The sequence below is a fragment of the Crocuta crocuta genome, unplaced genomic scaffold (assembly GCF_008692635.1).
Source record: "Crocuta crocuta isolate KB4526 unplaced genomic scaffold, BGI_CrCroc_1.0 scaffold140, whole genome shotgun sequence".
Lineage (NCBI taxonomy): Eukaryota > Metazoa > Chordata > Mammalia > Carnivora > Hyaenidae > Crocuta > Crocuta crocuta.
The window spans coordinates 2,536,633-2,563,071 of record NW_027527775.1 but is presented as its reverse complement, the minus strand read 5'-3'; the positions used below and the strand labels follow the sequence as shown (position 1 = coordinate 2,563,071).

Below are 26,439 nucleotides of genomic sequence, written 5' to 3'. Positions count from 1 at the left end.
CAGAGGCTAGATCAAGTTCTGGGTCTGTGTTCTGGACAGGGCTTGGGACTGAGATTCCCTATATCAAACTGAGCCATTAAAAATAATCCATTGTGGGGACTCAGGGTGATGACCAGACTACCTGGACTCCACATGAGGAAAAAAAATTTATCCCAAGAGGGAAAAATTGTCCTGAGATGGTGAAACCCTAGGTCTCGTCTCATACATGTCTGGGATCCAAAATGATATTTTCTGTATATGCAGGATACCCTAGTTGATAAATTTTCATATTTGGGCTGGAGTCTTAAACTAAGTGGCAGAAGCAAACCAAAAACTGCTCAGGAGCAACACTTCCTTAATTCTGTGGAATCCCACAGCAAATCTTCACTGAAGATGAGTATACAATAAAAAATTACAATACACCAAGAAACAGTGTTCTCAGGTAACAGTGAAAGAAAAAAGATACAGGATTAGCACCCCAAGAATATGTCCTAGCAGAACAGTAATCTGGGACTGAGTTTAATATAGAGTAAAGCCTTGGTTGGCAAGTATAATTTGTTCCAGAAACACATAATCCAAAACAGTCGTATATCAAAATGAATTTCAAGAACCACTGGCTCAGCTGTGATCCTGTGACACTCGGCGTCACGTACTACTCGTACTGCAAGGCATCCCTCATTTATCAAGTTAAAATGTATTAGACATGTTTGCTTGTCTTGGGGAACACTCGCAGAACAAGTTACTCGCAATCCAAGGTTTTACGCATTTGAAATAGAGCAGAATAGAAGGCTCCCACAACACATAAAATGGATTGCTCTCCCCATCCCCCATCCTTTCTTTTTGGCACCTGGAAATTTCTTCTTTCTTTTCTTTCTCTAACAGTTTTGTAATAGAATTTAACTTAAAATTCACTCACTTAACGTGTATGATGACTTTTAGTATATTCACAGAGTTGTGTATCCATAATCATCATAATCAATTCTGGAATGTTTTCATCACTCCTAAAAGAATCCCCCTACCCATTACAGTCACCCCCATTTCCCCCAATCCCCGCCCTAGACAATCACTAATCTACAGTCTTTCTGTATACATTTGCATATTCCAGATACTTCATACAAACGGGATCATATGATATGTAGTTCATTGTGAGTAGTTTCTTGGTATGTTTCCAAGGTTCATATAAGTTGTAGCACGTAAGTATTTCATTCCTTTTTTAAGGCTAAATATGTCACTGGATGGATACACTACATTTTTTAATCCATTCATCAGCTGGTGGACATTTGGGTTATTTCTACTTCTGGGCTATTATGAATAACTTTTCTATGAACATTCATGTACAAGTTTCACGTGGAAACATGTTTCATCTCTCATGAGGACATACATAGGAGCGGACTTGCTGCGTCACAACGTAACACCAGGTTTAACCACTTGAGAAAATGCCAGAAGAACTATTTCCCACAGCAGCTGCACTGTGTTACATTCCCACCTGCAGTGGGGAGGGTTCTGACGTCCCCACATCCTCAACAACACTTGTTATCACTCGTCTTCTTGATCACAGCCTCCCTAGTGGATGTGCAGTGGTGTCTCCTGTGGACTTGAGTAACTGATTTGCTTATTCCTCTTCTTACGAGTTCATTTATTCAAGCAAATTATTCACGTAAATGGTTGCTGTATTTATCTGGCATTTCTAGATGTTCTTATCAGAGGATATTTCATATTAGCTTAATTTGACAACTTGGGAAAATGGGAAGGCCTTAGATTTTAGTTTTACGTGAACTAACCTGTACATTTTAGTAATAATCACCATGTGTGCACGGGCGACAGCATGTGGTACTGTTCAAAGCCATGGGCTTCAGAGTCCAATCTAACATTCAAACTCCAGCTCTGTCCATCAATGCAACCTGGGGCTAGTTACCAAGCCTTGATTTGCTCAAGGGCGCAACGGGGATAAAACCTTCCTCAGAGAGTTACTTGAAGGGTGCAAAGAGATAATACATATAAATTATGCCAGGAGACAGAAGATTAAAAAATGGGAGCTATGAGATATATACATACATATACATAAACATACATACATACGTATGTATGTACACATACATATATATACGTATGTATGTTCATCCAGCCTAGGTGTCCTGACCAGTAGGAGGTACAGACTCATTCAAACCCAAATCTCAGAGCTGAGGCTCTTAAAGGTTAGAACACTCTGACTTCGGCTCAGGTCATGATCTCAACGTTCGTGAGTTCGAGCCCTGTGTCAGGCTCTGTGCCGACAGCTCAGAGCCTGGAGACTGCTTCGGATTCTGTGTCTCCCTTTCTCTCTGCCCCTCCCCTGCTCATGCTCTGTCTCTCAAAAATAAGTAAACATTAAAAATTTAAAAAAAAAAAAGGTTAGAACACAAAGTGATCAATGGGAGAAGAACACAAGTCTTGTGACAAACAATTGTCAAGTTTCTGCCAGCACACCACAGCTACCTTGGGTTTAACCATAACTAGTACTAGTACTATTAATAAGAGTAAAACTTAAACAAGTACTTACCAGATGCCAGACATTCTTCAGGTGTTTTATATACAATAGCTTGTTAATCTTCCTAACAATCATATGAAGAAGGTGCTATTATTATCTTTATTTTATAAAAGCGGAAACCAATGCAAAGAGAGGTTACGGAATTTGCCCAAGGTCACCAGCTGATAAACAGTGCTGCTGGGATTCAACCTGGCTCCAAAGTCCATGCTGTGAAGCAATGACTATCGACCTCAATTGTATTATTTGTTTGTAATTCAAACATGAGCCACCCTAAATGCTCCTGGGCTTCCACATACTAGCAACTTAAAGGTGACGTGCATTTTATTACTTAGAGCCGTACTATCCAGTGTGGTGTGGACACTAGTCATGTGTGGCTGCTGAATATCTGAAATGTGACAAGTCCGGACTGAGCTATCCTGTGAGTGCAAAGTATATCCTAAATGTCAAAAACTTAGTATGAAAAAAAAAAAAGATGTCACTAATAGTTTCTGAAATGCTTACATGTTGAAATGATAATATTTTGGATATAAGTTAAATACAAGTGTATTATGAAAATTCATTTCTTTTCAGTTTTTTTAATGCAGCCCTAGCACATGTAAAATTACAATGTTGTCCACACCTGTGCCTTCCATTATACTGGTCTGGGACAGCAGTGACCACGGAAGACGAACCTGATTAGCAGTCTCCAAACTTTGTGCACAGGTTCCCCCTGCAATGATGTTTTAAATTGTGAATTCCCTCACACATCCTGGGATAATACATCAGAATAAGACTGAGGGTGTGATCAGGGGTGTGTTTGTCTTTTATAACCTTGGCAAAAGGGCTATTAGGAAGGGGAGGAGGCAAAGGGCAGATGGCTCCAAGCCCGGGCCAAGGAGCATTCCAAAGCACATCAGGCAGTTTTAGGAGGAGAGCACATCACAGTCGATGCCGTCAAGCAAGCCAGCCAGGGTGCACCTGCTAAATCTCCCCTGGTGCTCAGGTGTGTGTAGCCAAGGTGAAGCCAAGATTGCGGAATCTGATGCAAAGGCAGATGGCCAGCCTCTGGTTCAAACTGAGCAAGCCCTGCCTTCCCTCCCGCGTGACCCTGCCCAGCAGTACCGCTCATCTCCTGCAGGGGGCAGGCTCACCCATGTCACTGCACAGAGCCCAGTGGGAAGCGAAATTCCAGCACTCTGGGGCCTCTCGCCACTCCCAGGGGTGCCTGCTGTTTGCTCTTTCTGTTTAGCCTCAGGCCATGACCTAAAGTGTTCAACTAAATCCTAAAATACACACATTCCACCACGTAGAGTCTCAGGACTCCACTGATTCCTTTAAATCTTCCACAAGATAACATTACCTTGCAAACTTTTTTTTTTTCTTCTCACTAACTAGGCCAAATGTTCCGGTTGTTATTATAGGAGGGCTTAGGGCTACTTGGCATTCCCATTTATTTCAAAAAGTCCAGGGAGCATGAGGAATATCCTGGCATCCAAACCCTGAGGCTCAGCCCAAGAACAAATGATCCTTTTCACCTTCTCTTCCACAAGGCATGGAACTGACAGCAAGTTTAAAAATAAAGACAACAGGCTTTCCAGCTAACCTGGAGATGGTCTGTGCCAAAAGCAAGAGAGGAACAGACAGCTCACAGAAACAAGGCCCTACGACGGCCTGCCAGAGAGAATGTTCCATTTAGCTCACTCAGCAAGGACACGGACAAGCTGCTCTGTCTTCTGCCAGGCCAGCCCCTTCCTCCCCACGCGGAGAATGGCTCTTTGTCTAACGTTTCTGTTCTCAGGGACATTAAAAACTGCACTCGCACAGTAAAATAACCTCAAGCAGGTTCTCAAACAAGGTAAGCGCCGGGAGAGCGTTCTCCCAGCAAATGCCGGGGGCGGGGTCAGCGCCATGGGCTCTGCAGATGATTAATACACACGGACAGATGGGGGAGCGCTGGAGAGTAAGACGACCAGTGCCTACATTTTTAAATATAAAACTGGCTGGCCTGTTCGGATAAACTCGAGATAAGGCAGAAATACTGATTTGCTCACTCTTGTTGCCAAACCCAAACCAATATTTACAAACCATTTGGCTGAACGAAGTTCACTGCAGCTGACATCAGAGGCATATGCCACAGATTACAGAGAATTGTACTCTTACCGAGAGTTGAAGGGCCAGGTCTAACAGTATTTGTTTTACATAACGGGGCATCTGTATCCAATAAACATATATAAACAACACTAAAAGAAAGAAAAGATATAGAATTATAGGACCTGGAAATAAATTTTTACTTGGGAGAAAATAAGACTTAGATGATCTTCTGTAGATATTTCCTAACACCAATCTCCTCTCTTCGAATATGACTGCTGGGTGGCATCCGCGAGGGTGCGAACACAGTCTCTGTTTGAACCCTGTGGAATGCTGGTCTTTCTGGGCTTCTGGATCTAGATCTTAAGTTGAAGTGTACGTGGCCTTCCCTTAACTATCAGCCTTACGGCCACCTGAGTTCTGCTGATGTTTGATTTGTCCCTGCCGCGTTTCACAGTCAAAAGACAAGGCCACTGCAGTGATCTTCAACAAACTGGCAAAATAGTAATCAGCTGCCTTCATGGAAAATCCTAGCAGGTAAGACTGTTCCGAGAGAGGCTTTGATGATGGCCTGCGAGAGGGAAATGTTTGGTTAAGTCTGTTTTATAGTCTGCCTTTTACCTAGAGCCTGCCATGGTGACCCGGAGTAGCTTCTGAGGGCCACATGAACTGTGTTCATGTTATTGGCGTGAGTGCTCTGCTCCTCCCTAAGCAGGCCAAACAGCACGGGGCCTCTTTACAGAGAACTTTACATTCATTGGCGACTTCTGTATATTCGCTTCTCCACAGGATGCCAACAACACTAGTGACTTCTTTAAATAAAACGATTCCAGCCTTGTGCATGATGCTGTTTTCTGGAATCACTGTACAATAATACCATAAAAGCCATGTTTGTATAGCCTTGGTGTTTTTTTTTTTTTAAGAATTGGATGATAATATAAATTTGTAAGGTCCAGTCAGGACTTAAGTCTTTTACCTGTGAGCACTACCTGAATCAGTAGCACCGAAAACAGTATCCATGAGCACACATGTGTGAGTATGTGTGGGTCCAGCTAGTAATCAACAGGAATGGTTGTACAAATCCACGTACGCACACACACACACACACACACACACACTCCAGTAACACTAATTACCATTGGCCTAAAGGAAATCAAGCAGCAAGTTCACAAAAAAATGCCCTCAGCACTTATTATCTTTGCAAGTGAATTCTGTGTCTAAAAACACAATTTGTGGCAAAGAAATACAAAAATACACGTGCACATTTATACTACATCTACACAACCCCCCATCCACAGGTCTAATTATCCCAGCTTCTAGAAGAGGACCAGGTTCACACACTAGCGGCATAGTAAGTACACTGTGATGGGAATCGAGTTCCCTGGACTCCAGTTTTCCTTATTTTTCTCCCACTACGAATAGACAATAATTAGGTCAGTATGCAAACTGAGCCAGGATGAATGCAAATGTAGCTGAAGGTGACGCTTAACACTGAAATAGGAAACTTAGAGCAACTGGAAGTAGAGAAGTCTAGACTGGCAGAGAATGGTGAGAGGCCGGGAAGTCAGGGTGGATATAAAACGTCAGTGGTCGGCACTGGAATCCTGTAAGATTAAGATGGGGATGGCAAATAAGTGAAGTGGGGACTGAAGCAGCGTATGCGGCAGATGTAGCGGGCGGGGACCCACTCCACGTGCATCACACCCACTGACAAACACCAACACTGCCAGCACCAACATTCTCACCAAATCTCACACCTTCCCGTCCCTGGCAGGGACCTCCTGAATTGCCAAATCCCAGCTACAGCCCTGTGGAAAGAAGCTCGCTAAAATTAGTCACNGCACGAGTGCAAGTACGGAGCTCCTTACTTCTCCGCCATCTTGCCCCCTCCTCCACAAGCATTCCTTTTGTCAAGGTCCTACTTATACAAAACCTAGCCATCGTGATTAACAAAGTGTACAACAATGATTCCGAGGGGGAAATTAATCTTTGTTTTCTTTTTTTTTTTTTTATAAATAGTTCATTGTCAAGTTGGTTTCCAACAACACCCAGTGCTCATCCCCACAAGTGCCCTCCTCCATGCCCATCTCCCCCTCCTTCCCCCCACACCTATCAGTCCTCAGTTTGTTCTCAGCATTCAAGAGTCTCTCATGGTTTGCCTCCCTTCCTCTCCCCCTCATTACCCCCCTTCTTCTCCCCCATGGTCCTTAGTTAAGTTCCTCCTAATCCTCCTATACGTGCATATTACATGGCAATGAGAAAGAATGAAATCTGGCCATGCGTAGCAACATGGATGGAACTTGAGGGTGTTATGCTGAGTGAAATAAGTCAGGCAGAGCAGGACAGCTACCATATGTTTGCACGAAATTAATCTTTGAATTGTCTCCGTGAAGGTCACGATAAAACCTAATTAGGATTAAAAGAGCCACTGCTGTCTCCTTAAATCACGTTGTTTTCTCTCATCTTCTTCTTAACAGTGTCAGCCAGACAGGAAGTCTTTCGTTTTGACATCTGGCTAAAACATTCAACACCCTGACTTACCCAGGGATAGCCCTCGGTCACAAGCAAGCATCATCTTTTCTTCTGTCCATGATATTTATCCTACATCAAAATCAGTAGTTCATCCTGTATTAATGAATGAAGCATTTTTCTANGGGGGGAAATGGTGGGGGAGAGGGAGAGAGGCAAACCATGAGAGATTCTTGAATGCTGAGAACAAACTGAGGACTCATGGGTGTGGGGGAAGAAGGGGGAGATGGGTATGGAGGAGGGCACTTGTGGGGATGAGCACTGGGTGTTATAAAAAAAAAACAAAAAACAAAAAACCTCGCAGTGACCGTCTGATGTACAGATGAATGGCTGAGATCACTACGGTAGCATCTACTTTTCTCGTGTACACTATACACAAGTGTTGTGCCCGGTACCCCGCCTACATTATGTACCCTATAGGGTACCATTTACTCCCAATTTGCAGACTGGAAAGGTGGCTTAAAGAAGCTTACTGAGTCACCATCCATGGTTACACAGCCAGTAAATAATTGAGCTGGACTCCAGTCGACAGCACATCCCACCTCCCCCAGCCCCGGGGACACGTTCTTTCCTCCGTGTCTTTGGGCTTAGGATATTATTGTCCAGATTAGCTGACACCATGCAGCACGCTATCAGCCACATTTTACATCCTTTTACAACACCACAGAGAGCAAGGTACATGCTCCTGATCCATTTCTTTCCTCCAAGTGACCATGAAGTGATGACAAGCCTGACTAGACAGTTCCACTGGTCGTGCGGAGCACTCTTTGAAAAGCCTTATGTAAAGCCGTCTAATTCCACTCTAATGGGAAATTCGGTTTTCTGTGTGGAAATCCATGCCTTATTGCTAAACCGTGATTTCCTGGTCCTGTTGGCTACCTCATCTAACAGGTTAGTAAATAAGGAAGTTAATAATGGTAAAAAGTCAAAACATAGAGAACCGAAAAAACTTTTAACATTTATAGCTTTTTACTAGCTCATATCAGATAGAACTTCATAAACTAGTAAACAATAGGAAATGCTTCAAAGGGAAAAACTAAATTTTAAATTTAAGTTTAAATTTAAATTTAACTTTCATTTAAATTTTAAATTTGTATGCCTATAAAGAGTTAAACTGCCCCATTTCTTCCAGGGTGAAGAAGAAAGTCTCAAACAAAAGGGACATTTGAACTGAGAGCCACAACCTTAACTGTGAGCAGAGAGAAGTATCTCATGAGCTGGAGCTGCCTGTGTTAGGGAGTTGCTCCCTTCTAGACCTTCGTATGCCCGTGGCGACCCGGCAGGGAGACCAGAGCAGGAAGCCGCACGGCCACAATCCCCACTGCCTCCCATGACGTCCTCGGAATTCTCCACTTTCAACCATCCCCTCTACACCTAATGAAGGGTCTGAACACTGGCTCAGAAGCTTCACACAGAAGCACAGATCAGACGTGACCTCTGGGGCCACCTGACTTTGCCACAAAAGTCTCCACCGTCAATGCCCACAATTCCAGGGAATATGACAAAAGTGGTTACACACTGGGGCCTGCTACAAACATTTCAAGTTTTAAATGGAATTGACTGGCCCCTTTCACACAGCCCTTCGCTGCAGTATTGCCCGGATGGCAGAGTGGACGCTGGGCCTTTCTGGGATGGGCTCTGGTCCCATTCCCACCCGATCTGCCATCGGCCTGTTTGTATCTCTGTTAAATACATTTGCGGAGGGCGCCTGGTGGCTCAGTCGGTTGAGCATCCGACTTCGGCTCAGGTCATGATCTCACAGTTCCTGGGTTCGAGCCCCGCACTGGGCTCTGTGCTGACAGCTCAGAGCCTGGAGCCAGTTTCAGATTCTGTGTCTCTTTCTCTCTCTGCCCATCTCCTCTTCATGATCTGACTCTCAAAAATAAATAAACATTATGAATAAATAAATACATACATATATACATTTGCTGAGAAAAAATCCACAAGACCTGACAGGTGGTTTAGTACATTATTTTTGATGAACTTTTGCTGAGTGGACACAGACCCTATCACAAGGTAAGCACCTCCATGCCTCTAAAACTGTGCTGTCTTACTTACTCCATGTCTCTTGAATAAAAAATGGAGAAAAGTTACCCATGAAAAGGCCTGGGACCTATCAAGTATTTGTGTGGCTGGCTGAGTTAATCTGCAGCCCATTAACCTACCCATTTTATTCAGAATGTACTTTAAAGTGCAGGATTGCTTCCCATGAGAAAGCATAATGCACCTGACACTGGAAAGCACTTTATAGTTTTCCAGGAATCTTTTCAGTAAAGCTGTAAGTTATAGACGATGCATGGCTCATATCGTTTTATAACCACAGGAAATGAGGTTGGTTCAAGTTTATTCAGAGACTAAAGGCAGAACCCAGATCTTCAGACTTGTAGGCGTGGGCACTTTCTACCCCAAACTGCTACCTAGAAAGGCCATAGAGCCGAGTGCTTCAGAGTGTGGCATCTGGATTCCTACCAATTAAGTGAAAATCTTGGTTCTACCATCTATTGTTATAAGTGTGCATGGGTTTCTTACCCCGGGCACCTCAATTTTCTCATCTATAAAATAGGAATATTAAGAACAGCTACTAGGGTGCATAAGGACTACTTGAATAAATACACCTGAGAAATCCAAACGGTGTCCACTACATAATCACTCCATAAATGTTTTAACATCTTTACCATGCATGGTTGTTATGTGGGATCCTGTCCGATGCCAGACCCACAAATCAGTGAGGGTTATGCTAACATGATGAAAAGTTCTAGGCGCAAATCCTGCTTTGTTATGTGGTCCTGGGAAGTGTGTGTTTTTAAAAACTTTTAAATTAAATACGTAATATAAAATATTTTAAATGTAATATACCAGACTCTAGAACTGGAGAGAGGCATGCCTTGAAAAAATCACTTGCCATGCCGTGAAGAGCATAGGTAGAGGTCTACATGGCATATAAATGTAGGCTTTTTACTGACTGCTCCAATTAAAAAGAAAAAAGAAAAGAGGAGCCGGGGTGGCTTAGTCAGTTGAGTTTCCAACTTCAGCTCAGGTCATGATCTCGTGGTTCCGGGGGTTTGAGCCCCACACTGGGCTCTGTGCTGACAGCTCAGAGCATGGAGCCTGCTTCATATTCTGTGGCTCCCTCTTTCTCTGCCCCACCCCCACTTGCGCTCTCTCACTCTCTTTCTCAAAAATAAGCATTACAACATTTTTAAATAATAAAAAAATATAGGGTATCCTGTTATTTGAGGGAAAAACATTATCCAAATCATCCAAAGGGAAGGCACTGTAGAAAACAGTGAATTACAAAATTGCTTCATAACTGGAAGGCATCAGTACTACCTCATTGGCAGATATGAATACCACAAAATAAGTCTGGTTTGAAACTTAGAAATCAAAGTTAAAATTAAATGAGCTCTATAAGTGGACCTACACCAGATGTGAACTTGATCCTAAATTTCAGCTTCTGATGAAATATCCTGCAGCCCTTGTTCACATAGCAGCCAGAATGCAAACATTTTTTTTCTTTTCCATTTTTTGAAATCTATTCTGATAATATTAATGACCACTGGTAAAAAAAAAAAAAATCAAAGAAAATAATAACCATGAATAAAATGCACTATTCCTCTTCCTACCAATGACCAGCAGCACAAACCTTCCAAGCTCTTCGATGCCAAGGACAGCTGTTGGGAGCAGAAAAAGCCTTAGAAGGTGGGTCTGATTGCATCATTTCATCAGCTGAGCCTCCACAATTGGTTTATAATTTACTTGGTAAAAACAGATAGTCAAATATTGTCAAGTTCCCTGAAAGTCATCCAGAAGGTTGTCCTTGCTTACTGCGTTGACAGAGAGCTGAAAAAAGGCTGTCAAATTACTGTGGTTCCTCTTAAAATAGAGACTGCCGTCCAGGGCTCTGATGGTTTGCTTGTTCTTTAGAAGCAGAGAGTCAGACCACAGGTATAAGGGTGAAGAAAGAATTCCTAATAAGAAACCGAATAAATGCTAATTCAAAACCTAAAGTCAAGGTGAAAGGTTATAAAAACTCTGAAGAGCTACTTTCTGCAGGGAAGAAAATGTACGTTCTCAAAAGTCAACTTAGGAAATTACTACATGAAAAATACGAAGCCTATCAACCTGTTTTTTAATGAGTCTGACAGTGAGGAACAGTCTTCATACTAAAGGCAGCCTCTGCCTGTAATAACAGTACAAAGCTAGTCAAGTTTTTCAACACCTAAAAAGCACAGCATATGGCAGGGACAGCCAGACTGCCATGATCATCTCCAGAAGTTTAAGAAGCTTAGTCATGCCCCAGGGATCATCACTGTAGCCTGAAGCAAGGTGACTTTCATGTGGAAATAAGACAGAGATTCTCTGGGGCTGTGGTGCGGTTTTTCAGATGCAGGATGAGCTTTCTTCTAACCATTCAAATGCCCAACGTTAAAATATTTGCAACCAGGGGCATCAAATTATAGTCATAGACCCCACAGGGCTGGAAGGGCCCACAGACGTGATTAGTCGAAGCCTCTCATTTTATGGCAGGTGACAGGGCCCAGTGAAGGTAACCGGCACGTGGCAAGTTTCACAAGTGACTGAGCTGACCCAGAAAACACAGGAAAGAGAATGGAAATCAGGAATGTGCCGCTCAAGTCCCTTCGACGCCACCCGGCAGGCGGGTCCTCACTACCCTGTCCTTCTCATGAAGCAGGTAACTGCATACTAACTGAGAGCAAATGTGTGGCCCTAGGAAAAAGGAAAATTCAGCATCTCCTCTGCCCCCGTCATTCCACTCTCCATTTCCTGTTAAGACAATCCCCTTCCTCCCACTCAGTTCCGCCTTTCCAGGGCCTTCCCCCAAAGTGCAAGCACAGCATTCACACTCTTGCCAANTTCTCTCCAGTTCCCATTCGAGCCAGAAGTAGTGGATGGTGGCAAGAGACTCCTCCTTGCACGCCTTTACAATCACAAGGAGCATAAGCAGTAAATGAGGCTGGTTTTGCTTGAAATGCAGAATTTCTGCTAATCAGCTTCTGGCTGGTTTGGCCACAAGAATGGTGGCTCTACACTACATAATCCATCTTTGTAACTTCCTTTCTCTATAAGCCTGTGTGCATGTGTCCTGCTGTGCAAGGTGCTGGCGGGGAGGGGAGACGCAGGGCTTGCTGCGGGGGTTTAAGCGCAGGCGCACTGCAGTGCTTGCCGCTACTGAGAACTGAGTGTCCGCTCCTCCAACACGTTCCTTCTAGTGGCCATTTGGCCCCTTGGATTCATTTTCTATACCTCCTCCCCACACACGAACAGACTTGGCTATCGCTCTAAATGTAGGGCTGCTTTATCTCTAAATGGCCTTGAATGTGGATCAAACTAATATCATGAGGGAGGGAAAAAAAATACTCCCTGTACACTTTTATCGTAGACCCTATGCACAGAAGAGTGCCTGACTTTGCTAAAAACAACAAAAACCTACAATTTCACCATGACACTTACAAGAGTAAGAGAAAGTCCTGACTGTTTAAGGAGTCACTGCACTATGACATTCGTCTCCACTGGCCCCACCGATGTAAAGAGCATCACGGTACAAACAACTTAAAAAACAAAAGGGCTCTTACTCCATTTGACAGGAGAACATTTCACTGCATTTTTTTTTTTTACTGCTGTGCCTAAGGAAATGCTTACCTTCCAGCATTTTTTGCAGACTGTTCCTCATGACGTGGATATTCTCTATCCCGATGAACTGAAACTTGATATTGGAGTAGTTATCTTCGTTCTCATAGCCTTTCCCTGCGGCGCGATTTGCCATTGCATTGAGCTGCGGTGGTCAGCAAAACAGAATGGTCAGCGATGACATTCATGCCCTAACGCAACCCGAACATTTCCCCGACAGCCGTGACAGCAATTCAAAATGATGTGCAGAAACACTCCCCGTCTGAAATCACCAGAATACTGTGCTGAGCTATTCAGGCACGCATGCTGAGCTTATAACTTTGTTGATGTGAGGGAGCATTTCCTTCGCTGGAAAGCACTCTACACATACGTCCTTCTGGAAATGCCTCTTACAGTTCCATCCAAGACGCCACACTGAGTGTGCAATTCTTGTGATAGAGCCAAGTCTTCCTGACTTAATCAAGTATTATACCAGGGAGGTCAGCAGACGCATACNCCATGACACTTACAAAAGTAAGAGAAAGTCCTGACTGTTTAAGGAGTCACTGCACTATGACATTCGTCTCCACTGGCCCCACCGATGTAAAGAGCATCACGGTACAAACAACTTAAAAAACAAAAGGGCTCTTATTCCATTTGACAGGAGAACATTTCACTGCATTTTTTTTTTTTACTGCTGTGCCTAAGGAAATGCTTACCTTCCAGCATTTTTTGCAGACTGTTCCTCATGACGTGGATATTCTCTATCCCGATGAACTGAAACTTGATATTGGAGTAGTTATCTTCGTTCTCATAGCCTTTCCCTGCGGCGCGATTTGCCATTGCATTGAGCTGCGGTGGTCAGCAAAACAGAATGGTCAGCGATGACATTCATGCCCTAACGCAACCCGAACATTTCCCCGACAGCCGTGACAGCAATTCAAAATGATGTGCAGAAACACTCCCCGTCTGAAATCACCAGAATACTGTGCTGAGCTATTCAGGCACGCATGCTGAGCTTATAACTTTGTTGATGTGAGGGAGCATTTCCTTCGCTGGAAAGCACTCTACACATACGTCCTTCTGGAAATGCCTCTTACAGTTCCATCCAAGACGCCACACTGAGTGTGCAATTCTGTGATAGAGCCAAGTCTTCCTGACTTAATCAAGTATTTTACCAGGGAGGTCAGCAGGTCTGCCTGGCAGCACAAAGCTCCATGAGCTACATGACATCTTCCAGTATCATACTGCCTATAAACACAGTATCCTACCAGAATGGTGGCATGTTTCTAATCTGTCCACAAGAATCCCCCAATTAAACCCTGAGCAGGAATCACAGAATAAAGTGAGGGTCTGCAGCACTCTCTCCAGAGCCATTCGTCCAGGCACTAGACACCTGCTAAGAGGGTTTCGGGACCAAGTTCATGAACATAATTTTGTTGACGTGAAGTGGAGGTTTCCCAGTGCAAATTGGGTTAAAGACAATGGACTTTGAAGACATTTATTATATGGAGACTTCTGCTCTCATCCTGGGCAACTAAAACCCAGCAGGGTGCATGCCCTGCCTCAGCTAGGAAACACATACATTTCTGGAATGGACATATTACTGTTAATATTGTATCCTTATTACTGTTAATACTGTATCCTTGCTGTTTGGCTAAGCAGGTAGACAAACCCTAGGAAACAGTATTCACTGACCATGTTCCTCTTCTGTCCACAAAAGGCAGGTGGGTTATCCCAGGCAGAAAACTGACACCAGGAACTCACCGCCAGAAAAAATATATATATCTGATTTTAGGCTGACAGTGAGGTCCTGGGGGGATATTAACAAATACTTTTCAAAAAGCTAAGTTTAAAAAATAAAACTAAGTTAAAAACATAAATATTCTTTGAGCCAGATCTTTACTTGTGAGAATCGTACACAATTAAAACTACCAGCACATAAAGACAGGTGTCCGAGAACGTGTATTAATACTTTGTAATAGTAAAAACCTGAAAATCTATGCTTATCTCAATAGGGCAATGCAGAGATAAATCACAGTACATTCACACCCTGAACTTCTACATAAACTAAAAAACATGGATTTTATAGAGAGAGAGAGAGACAGACAGACACAGAGACATATAGACTGATAGAGAACTGGCCCCATGACATGTTAAGTGAAAAGAGCAACCTAAGGAATAATATTCAAAGGTGCCTGGGTGGCTCAGTCGGTTGAGCATCCAACCGGCTCAGGTCGTGATCTCAATGTTCATGGGTTCAAGCCCCGCGTCGGGCTCTGTGCTGACAGCTCAGAGCCTGGAGCCTGCTTTGGATTCGGTGTCTCCCTCTCTCTCTCTGTTCCTCCCCTGCTCACTCTCTCTCTCTCTCTCCTTCGAAAATAAATAAATAACGTTAAGAAAAAGAACAATATTCATACAATGATCTCATTCCTTGTAAAACAAATGAAAGCACAGATATGTATTTATGTTTATGCATGTTTGAGTAAGCAGATTAAACTGTATCACCAACTATACCAACCTGGGAGCCGGAAGAGCAAAAAGACGACAAGTGGCAGGGACATTTTCAATACTATTTTACATGCTTTTGAATCCTTTGTTACCAACACATTGTATTAGGTTTATAATTGAAATTACAGACATAACACGTATTAGCAGCGAAAAATCAAGCCGCAGAGGGCAAGCCAGCGGCGCCTGGAGCCCGGGCACGCAGACACCTCCCTTCTCCACGGCAGCCCTGCCCAGACTGCCCTGTTACATCAGCCCCTGCAGACGCCATCTCCAGTCACTGTCCCCTTGCTCCCAGGTGTGCTATCCGAACAAAGGGTTTGGCCTTCCTCAAGAAAAAAAAATACATTCTTTTGAAAACAACTTACGTTGACGCCTATTTAAGGGGAAATTTTTTCTAAAATTACTTATAAGGATTATTCTTTTGAAACCCACTGGTATAAAATATCACTGCTTTGTATAGTCACTTTCCGAAGCTGCTGGCCTCTCCTTTACGGCAAGCTTTATCAAATGGGACAATTAATAGGATACTTGCAAGTATCCTTATGCTACACCAACCTTGTATGTATTTCCGTACCTTGAATAATTCAAGTTAAGCCTACTCACCTCATACTACAGAGATACTCATTTTAAACAGTGTAATAAACAAAACTCAAAATACTACTATTATCATTTTAAGGTAGAATTAGAATTCTGTGTTTACATTTTTAAACAGTGGAATACCTGTGAGCTGGGATAATTTATTGGAAGTCTTTCCAAGCAAAGGAACAACACAAGATGTGTTCTTGAAAGTCAATGGTACTTCTCATAATGAACACAAGATGGCAATATTTAATCTATCATCCAAAGTGTACTTTTGCAAGGTTTCTACATATTTCACAGAGTCTATCAGGATAACGTGGCAAATGCTGACCCCTCAAAGCACGAAATATGGTTGTATAATTAATGCAAACTCAAGAAGCTACCCTGGATTTATTTTATAAATTTCTAGATAGAGTGTCCCTTGTATAAACAAAATAGCATTAGCGTAAGACGAATTTGTCCCCTGTGCCTTTGGCTGAGAAATCCATCTCATGACGGAGGGAAAAGCTCTTCATCTCAGCTCCAAAAAATTCCCAAAGAAATAAAACATTGGAGGTAACTGCTTTCCAGTTTCAATTTATACTTAAGGAACACAATAGACAAACGACTAGTAGGGCTGGAAAAAAATACCGTTTTCTAACCCAAGATCACTCCACTATTTGACAATGTCTACATCTTTGGGTGCAGAAAAGCTCATAAAGGAAACAAAAAGAACTCCTCTCATTTCCTTCAAACTCTTAATGAGCACCTAGTGCGTGCCAAATGTTGAGCAGAATAAAAAGATGAATGAGAAGTCATTCCTGCCACCATAAACTTCTGAGTGTGGAAGGGAAAGCACATGGCACCAAACAACAATAGTCTCTACCAGCCAGGACTGGGCAGCAGCAAGTGACTGGCACAGGCTGTGATAGCGGCAGGGGTTGAATTGGGAGCAGCCCCATGTAGCCTAGGGGATCAGGGGTCACATTCCATGAAGGCCAAAGGCCTTGAGATAGATGCTAATCATCAGGAAGGATGGAAACTGAAGGGAGAGTATTCCAGATGAAGAGCTGAGAGACAAAATCAAGGAACAGATTATCAGTGAGCCAACCAGTGCCAGAGGAGTAGATGGTTCACAGATGGTGGCAGTAGCAAGAGAGGAGGCTTAAAATTAGCCAGAAGAATCCTTCTACAAAGAGCCCTGATTCAGAAGGTTAGACTTTACCCAGGACAGGGACGACTCGGGATTCCAAAGAGATTTACCTAAAAATTTTAAGATTTAGTGTCAATAGCAGAGAAGATCCACTGGACTGGGGCAGAGCACACGGTCTCCACGGGGAGCATGCAGGGCGGGTCGGCGGCCATATCCCTCCAACTGGCACAGAACAGGACTCAGTGAAGATTTACTGACTAGTTGACCAGCCAAAGGGCTCAATATGGGAGTGAAGTGGAGGGGTGAACAGGCCAAGAATGTTAAGAAACAGAATCAGATCCTCCTCTGACCCTAAATCAATCAATCAATCAGACACACTGAAACCATGAGAACTTAGCCAATGATGATCTTGATATCAACTTAACGCTCAGCCCGGTCACTCAGAAGACTACAACTGTCTTAGCCTTGCAGTCTCAAATTTCAGCAGAGTACATTCTGTACCTGAATAGTGACAGAGCCCAATCTGATGTGGTTGGGAAATGAGATCAAGTTATCTTGGCCAGAGGAGGATCCGGCCACAGGCTAGCAGCGAGCATCACGTGACGATCCCCTCCCTCCTTCCATCTATGACTGGTGAAATGACCTTACCTGGTGGCACATACAGGTAAAAATATGAGGAGGCTTTATTTCCTGCTGTCTACAAGTGTGCCCATCAAATCCTCCTTTCCTACCCCTGAGGATATCTTGGGCAGAATTACTAGCTTTTGGATCACACTCAGAGGGGACATCATCATCCAGCTCCATTTAAAATTCCAATCCCTTAGATGATGCAAACTCATCTCCTCCTCTCATTACATGCTGTCGGGACTGGTGAGGATCTGCTCTCCTACTTGCTTCTTCCTCGCCTAGGTACTGTTTCGGGGGGAATGGGGAGGTCCAGAGTGAGGAAGAGAAAAGGGATAACCACCTCTTCATAAAGCTCGCAAGACTGCAGTTCTCTCCCCATTGATGTCACTGCTTGACTGGCAATACTTATGGGCCATCCCTGCACTCTCGGTGCAAGGATCCAAATGCTGCATCCCCTAGGGCAGGCATGTGGGCTCTTCTCGTACATATGAGATACACAGGTCACTGACACGGGAGATCCCTCGGGCTTGAGCCTCTTCTGATCCCCTGAACTTTGCTCCCCAGCAAACACCCTGCAGTCCCCTGCAGCTGGAACGTCAGGTGGATGAGCCCTGTGTGCTGCTTCCTCCGTGCCCTCGGACCCCTCAGGAAAACTCCTCCATCCCTGCATTACCAAAGAGAAGGTGTGAAGACTGCTCCACTGCCTCTGAATACTGATGTCTCTCCGGTACCCTCTCCCCCTGCTCACCGCCATGGCGGCCATCCACAAGGCTGGCCCACATCCTGCTAAAAAAGGAGATCCTCCATCTTTAGAATGGATTCTCTCAGATCCCCACCGTCGCCTCACGGGATTTGGTGAGTAGGAACCACTTAATTACTGATCCCAGAGAAACACGAAAATATCCAACATCCTGTAACAACAAAACTGGTTACAGGGGGCGATTAGAAGCCATAACCATAAAGCCGTCTTTGGAGAAGGAGCAAGGACAAAAGGCTGAGCATCAGCACAGGCAGGTGGCTGCCCTGCCTCACGCCTTCTCTGTACTGCTCAGTGCTTCCTGCCAGGGTTCTGGCATCGGAGCACAGCTCAGAGCCCCTCTGGCCCTGATCCAGGCTGACCTGTGGCTGGTTCTTCAGCTCTGCGTCTCCATCCTCAACGGGCGTGTGCTCGGAGGCGGCAACCCTCCTGAGCTCCACGTGGATACAGGCTCTGACTTCTGTGAACAGCACCACAGCCAAGTGGAAGGAGCCTGGCCTCTGGCATTGAAGAAGGCTGGATTTGAATGTGGGCTCTGCCCTGACCTGTGCAGCCTTGGGCAAATTATTTCACCTCTCTAAATCTAAGCTCTATCCATAAAAAGAAAACATCTCCTAGTTTTCAGGATTGTTATAAGAATTAAATGACAAAGTGCTGCCTGGCATCTTTACAAGCGCAGACAAGTCCCAGAAGAAAGTAACGAGAAGTCAGGAACAAGGTTGAGATAAAATTAATTACCTCCCATTTGATAATTCAACTTCTATCGATTGCATCAACATTATTTCCTATCTGCTTAATGCACCAAATCCCAGCAGTAATATATGACCTCATATATATTTTTTGAGCAGATATTCAAACCTGCTGAGGACCTCACTGCTTCTGCCTCCCAAGCTTTTAATATCAACAAGCAATTCAGAAGGCTTTCACCTCAACAGGCAGCCTGTGGGGCTGCCCTTACTGAGGCCTGGAATGATCTGGATTACCTCCTGATCATCTCTCCATTTAATTAAACCCAAGAGCTCCACTTCCCACTGCCCACCACCTAGAGCAAACAGGGACTCCATCCCCCGGCTCCCGAGGAAGCCTAACACTCTGGGACAAAAGTCAACAGGCTTGTTCTTTGGAAGAACGAAAGCTCTAAGCAAACAGTTTAAAACTCCTGTGAAGTGTGTGTGTGCATGAGCAAATACAACCGGGCACTTGAATGACACCCCAATTTTCTTTAATGGATTGGCATCGAACCTCTTATCGCCAAGAGTAAACACGCTTAGTGCTAAATATACCCTTCAAATCAAATCCTCTGGATTAATTCATTTTAAATCCGGAATATGCCTGGCTCAACAGCTGCCACATTTCCCAGGAGGTTTACACAGCACAGTGCACCCGTGGCTCACTGCTGAGCAATCAGTAGGTGACTGTGTTTGGCTTTATTTAAACCTGGGAAAACAGGAAAAGAGAAGAGGGTCCCAATCCAGGAAAGCCCCTGTCCTTCCCTTGTGTATCTCATCTTCAGTCCATGTGTCTAAGATGCAGGCATTCTTTAGTTCTTCTGTGACCATGAGGCAAGTCCAAACAGCTGCACTTTACTTACACACAAGGTACGATACAGAGGACTGAATGCAGCCAAGGTTAGAAGGGAGAGGTTGCAGTGTGATAAGCCCGAGAGAAAAGTACAAATGGAAAAAGAACAGTAAAGTCAGAGGCTTTCTGGTATCTTTTTAGTGAAAACCTTCAAGCTTAGCTTTTTTTCCTCCCCAGTTTGAAGGTCTTACCAGTGTACTTTGCTTTCACATTACCTAAAAGGAAGGGAATCCTTTGCATATCATCTGCTAGAATGCGGTACAGCTGTAACATGGGTTTTATCACCAATCTCCACAACTGATGGGCTGATCTGGCACCTGTGAGGGACCCCATCCTCCGTGGCCCCGCCCACATCTAGCCCACTGCTGCACTTGGGTCAGAAGCATGGACGGCACTGTTCGAAGGTCGAGGGTATGAGTAGTGCACTGATCTTACACTAGGAAAACATCCAGTTAAGTGAACCAGGCCATGAATCACAATATTTGATGAACTGAGGCTCAGAGGAGCATTGAAAACCGCCAGGCTCTGAGTACCTACATAATGGATAATATCCAATTCTCAGTTCTCACATGGCCCACGAGTACAGGCTATGCCTACAGTTACCTATTCTTAACATCAGTGTAGACAATGGATCTGGGCTATCCATCATACTTCCTGCTTCCTGTTCTAGCATTTCTTGTGTCCTTATGTCCTTTTTAAAAATAGCTTCACTGACACAGAATTCACAGACCATGCAATCCCTCCAGTTATAGGGCACGATTCAGGGGCGTGTGGAGTATTTACAGAGTTGTGTAACTGGCACTACAGTCTAATTTTAGAACATTTTAATCACCCTCAAATGAAACCCTCTATCCGTGTCGCCCCCATTTCCTCCCATCCTCCTAGCCCAAGGCAACTACCAGTCTACCTTCTGTATCTATGGATCTCCGTTCTGAACATTCCATATAAATGGAATCATACAATGTGTGGTCCTCTGTGCCTGACTTCGTTCACTTGGTCTAACAGTCTCAAGGTTCATCAACATTGTAATGCATATCAGTACTTCCTTTCTTTTTATAGCCAATAACATTGCATTGAATGGATAGATTACATTTTATTAACTCATTCTCAGGTGATGGACATATGGTTGTTTCTACTTTTTTTTTTTTTAAAGTTTATTTATTTATTTTGAGAGAAAGAGCCAGGGAGGGACGAGAGAGAGAGAATCCCAAGCAGGCTCTGCACTGTCAGCAGGGGCCTGAACTCATGAACCATGAGATCATGGTGTGAGGCAAAATCAAGAGTTAGACACTTTCCCAACCGAGCCACCCAGGTGCCCCAGGTTGTTTCTATTTTTGAGCTGTAATAAAATATGCCCAGATAGGTTTTTGGTGGACATGTGTTTTCATTTCTCGCAAGTTAGGAGAGTAGAGCTGTTGACTCATATGGTAACTATGTTTAACTGTGTTTAACATTTAAGGTCTTTATGGTATTTTATTCTTTTCATGATGACAATAACGTTCAAACTATAATTTATAAAGTAAATAAATTCTTAAAATCCTCCTCTTTCCCTATAGGAAAAACCACTGTTAATGGCTTGGCATACAAATCCTCAAATTCTTTTAATGCATAGAATAATATATTATGTTTATAATTTTTATTACATACATGGGACAACATCATACATATTTCTGTACCTTACCCTTGCTGCTTACTAGATCTTGAACACCGTTCCACACCCATAAGGAGAGACAGCGGCTCATACTGCTTTTTCCTCAGGCACAGGGGCACGTACATTTTCATTACCGGCAAGAAGTCATAATGCCAAATATGCTAAGGCCATTTTGGTTTGTCATCTCATTTTGTCCGATATATTCCACAGGCTTGTAGGGGATTTTGTTTCTGTGTATTAACTGACACTTCGCTCTGAAGACACCTTTTGCTGACTGGTTTACAAAGAAGTGGGTCTAAGCAGTGAAACTGGAAATTAAATTGGACCTAACACTAGTAGGCATTTTAAAAAAAAAAGGAAAGCTGTGTGGGAGATACCCTACAAGATGGACTTGGCTCATCCCTGGATGGTTAGATTTCTTGTTGACTGTCTGATTAAATTATAAAATCGGTATATGAATATATGCATAATTAAATAATATTTTCAAACAAGAGACATGTAGAAAGTTCTCTACTTCCCCAAATCCGCCCTTCTCTATGCAATTTTAACAGGTTGGCACATATCCTTCCGGATCTTTTTCTATTTTAATAGAAATGTTTATAAACCTATAGTGTTTTTTTACATAAACACAATAGCACACACATTATTTTGTGGCCTTCTTATTTACTTGACATTATATACTGTAAATCTTTCCGAGTCACACAAACAGACTGCTACAAGTTGGATCTGAAATAGTACACTGAACACTTCACAAACACTGAACTGTGGAACAGCAACACTAATTTATTGTCAGAGCAAACAAGGTCATTTTAGAAACAAATGAAAAGGTAATTTGGTAGGGGCGCCTTGGTGGCTCAGTCGGGTAAGCGTCCACACTTCGGCTCAGGTCATGATCTCACATTTTGGTTTGGGAGCTCAAGCCCCACATCAGGCTCTCTGCTGTCAGCATGGAGCCCACATGGGATCCTCTGTGTCCCTCTCTCTCTGCCCCTTTCCCTCTTTCTGCCCCTCTCTGCCCCCACTCTCAAAAATAAATAAATATTAAAAACAATTTTTAAATAACAGTAATAATGTGGTGTACTTTGGAGAGCAAGCTCCAAAATCAAACCATAGTCATCTGTCATGTGTGCTGTGCACCCAGCACCCTGCTAGCGGCGCGGGTAACGAACTATGAAAAGTAGTGGTGAGGGCGGGGGACACCCAAGGAAACTCACGGGTGGAAAAACACTCACCCAGGGAGAAACACGCAACCGAATCCTGACACTGCCAAGAGGAACAGCCCCTTGGCAGATGAGGCGCCCTAAGCAGGGGATGGCAGCCCCTTTATGTGGCTTTGCCTCGTCTCCAGCATCAGGCTGCAAAGCTGCAAAGACATGCACCAGCACGGCACGGCAACACTTACTTTAGGCCGGGTGTCCACGACGTAAATGAAGTCGCTTCCTGGATTGGCTTTCCTGATGGCCTGGAGCATCTGCTCGTCCTCCAGGCAGCGGGCACTGAAGCCGGACAGGGGCTGGCTGCTCCGGCAGATGGAGGCCTGTGGGGAGAGGCCACAGCCACAGCGTCAGACGGGCGCGCACTGTTCCCCCGGGCACCTGCAGACTGTGTCCCCGCCAACAAGCCCCTGGCCCACGAACCCCCCCGCACTGGCTTGTAGAAGTGCCTGAATGCCTTCCAAAAATCCAGCTTGGTTTCTTTTTAATTCAGGCCGAAGAAACTACAACAAGGGCCAACAGTACGAAGTTGCTCGGCGTAAGAAATCAGGAGTGTGCCTGGACGTTGAGATAGCACCTAACTAACTTATGAAACGTGAAGCCATCTAGATAGCCTACATTTGGGCCACCTGGGTGGCTCAGTCGGTTAAGAGTCCGACTTCGGCCCAGGGTTCGCGCCCTGTATTGGGCTCTGTGCTGACAGCTCAGAGCCTGGAGCCTGCTTCAGATTCTGTGTCTCCCTCTCTGCTCCTCTCCTGCTCACACTCTGTGTCTCTGTCTCTCAAACATGAATGTTAAAAAAAATTTTTTTTAATTCTTTTTTAACGTTTTATTTATTTCTAGGAGAGAAAGAGAGAGGCAGCGTGAGCAGGGGAGGGTCAGAGAGAGAGGGAGTCACAGAATCTGAAACAGGCTCCAGGCTCCTAGCTGGCTGTCAGCACAGAGCCTGACACGGGGCTCGAACCCACGAACCGCGAGATCATGACCTGAGCGAAAGTCGGATGCTTAACCGACTAAGCCACCCAGGCGCCCCTTTAAAAAGCTTTTTAAAATAGCTTATTTTCCTTTTCACGGGTATTATTTCATTTTCCTGAAGGTAGAAATAAATATAAAGTAAAAAACTATTCTCCTAAAATTTATAGGATACTGCTAAGAGCAAGACTGGTTAGAAACAAGTTATTTTGTAATGCTTTCCAAATTTTTTATCAGTTTGTTTACCAACACCACAGATACCAAAACCCCATTCTAATCCAAATGGGGACGTTTCCACAGTGACGAAAGCCCAGACAGTTGGTAGCATGGGCACCTAAGGTCAGCAGGCACCCACCACCGCGGCCCCAGGGCGCTCCACAAAGGCGGTTTCTCTGGAATCGGTCTGCATTCAACTCTGCAATTTCCCAATTCCGCGATTCTGACAGAGTAAACCGCATCATCAGAAAACAGACCACAGCATGAACCTTTGTGAGTTATTACAGTAGGTGGGCATGGATACTACCTCACAGCTATAAACCTTACGCTTCTGCGGCAAAGTATTTTTTATGGACTTAGATTTTAACATTTTAAATAAAGGAATGCCTCTTTCCAAGGACCTACACTGAGGCTGCGAGTCTGCTGGGTATGAGGATGGCAGGCGCGGTGGCTGGAGAGGAAGAGAACCCTCCAGCTCCGCGTGGGCTAAGCTGTGGAAACTCACCAAAGGGGGTCATGGCAGAGTCCGCTCGGGGCAACTGCACTTCAAGACTCTACCCCCGAAGGGACAACCCAGCTCTGAGTTCAGCACAGTGTGAGTGTCCCTAACGTTCCACCTAGGACAAGTTAGCGAGGGTTGGGGTTTCCCAGGAAAACCAGGAAGCCTTGGTGCTCCTCCCTGGAGAAGGCGGGAATGTTCCTCACTAACTCCACCACCTACACCATCTACGCCTCCTACAGCACCCACACCATCTACGCCTCCTACACCATCACAGCTGAGGACCTGCTGGCAAGACCGAGAAACACATAACAGCCAGACACGTAACTGGGCAACTGCCAGAGAGTTCCAGCCGTGTGACATTCTGTGACATTCTGTGACAGCGAGGGGCAATCACCGGGGTGGGTCAAGAACTCTGAGCCCTGCAGCCAGGTTCGGAATTCAGGGCAGTGGCAAGCAAAACAAAGGGGCAGCAGAGCTGCTCCAGAGTTGTGCAAGTCTTGAGCTGCTGGCAGAGATGCGCCTGCAGCCTAGGAGAGGGGGGCGCAGCCTGGGGACAGCCAGCAAGGGCGAGGTCCGGGAGAGAGGAGAGGCAGGGCAGGAGCAAAGGCAGACTGGGCGACGAAAGGCAAGCAACATCCGATGGACAGAATGCTAAGGGCCACGCATGGCTTTCTGAGGCTTCCCCCAGAGGGCTCTATTTCTTCCGGGGGGTCAGGGCCTGCCGCGCTGCCCAGACGGAATTGTGGCGGGTAAGAGAACAATTCTGGGCAGGTTCTATCCGGGGCTTCATCTGGGTTCCAGAAGCACTAGTTAATGCAGCTACCAGCAGGCAATTTCTTCGACCATCAGAAGAATGAGAGGCGAAGGAGACACATTTAGCTGGTGAGAATGCACACACCACACGCACGCTCACTGAGCAAGAGGGACTCTAGTTATGAAGAGAAGCCAGGGCATGACAACGACCTGCAGGGTGACAGCCGCTAGTTTTAAGTGAAGGGTTAAGTGAGAACAGAGTTACACTATGAAAGGTGGCCAATAAATTAAACCAGATGTATGAAGCCAACTAAACCAACTACATCTTAATAGTTGGGAGTTACATTTTCTTACTAACCTGTAGACATGCTCCACACAGAATTCCTCCCTGCGTCAGTGGGAGCATACAGTTACCAATTTTGTGTGGAGCAGTGAGGGATCTTAAAGTGCTTCTGTTTGCCCTGTACGCACCCCAGTCACACTGCTGAGAGAATATTTCCATTCCTGTGCGGCCTTTCTCACTGATGTCACTCATCTGAGAGCAGAGGTGAAGCTCCTCCATGACAAACTGCCAAGAGCGCTTCATTTACGATGCTGCTAATAATTAAAATATCCGACATTTTCTGAATGTGTACTATGTGGCAGCACTGTTATTAAGACTTTGTCATATTTTTATCTAATCTTCTCAATTACCATATACAATAAGATCCAGGATTTGCCTCGTTTTATAAATGAGGCAACCAAGGCACAGAGAGGTGAAGTAACTTGCTCACTGTCACACAGCTGCTAATTAGGGAAGCCAGATACTGTATCTAGGCATGACATTTTCTGATCCTGGATTCTAAGCCAAAATAATATAGCAGGACAAAATCTTAAGTCAGGAAGCATGACACAGAATTAGATGCAGCGTTAAAGAAGGTCTGGCTTTTAACCCACGGTTTGCTCTCACTCAGTATATGATCTTGGATAACTGACCTATTGTCTTTGAACATTGGTTTTCTCATCTATAATATGAGGAAAATAACAGCAAAACTATAGAGTGTGTGAAGTATGTAACATTCTTAGAAGTGTGCCTAAGACACAGTGAGGGTTTTTTAAATTTTTTTTAATGTTTATTTATTTTTGAGAGAGAGAAAGAGAGAGAGGGAGAGAGAGAATCTGAAGCAGGCTCTAGGCTCTGAGCTATGAGCACAGAGCCCGACATGGGGCTCGAA

General features: G+C 44.4%; 1 protein-coding gene across 1 annotated transcript in view; it reads right to left on the bottom strand.

Moving 5' to 3' along the window:
• MTMR7 (myotubularin related protein 7) overlaps window positions 1-26,439 on the bottom strand; it is a 76,466-nt gene that overhangs the window by 16,955 nt on the left and 33,072 nt on the right. Inside the window, 2 exon segments of the mRNA XM_077773095.1 lie at window positions 13,450-13,582; window positions 22,971-23,105. Of these exon segments, the coding sequence (XP_077629221.1) occupies window positions 13,450-13,582; window positions 22,971-23,105 (268 nt within the window).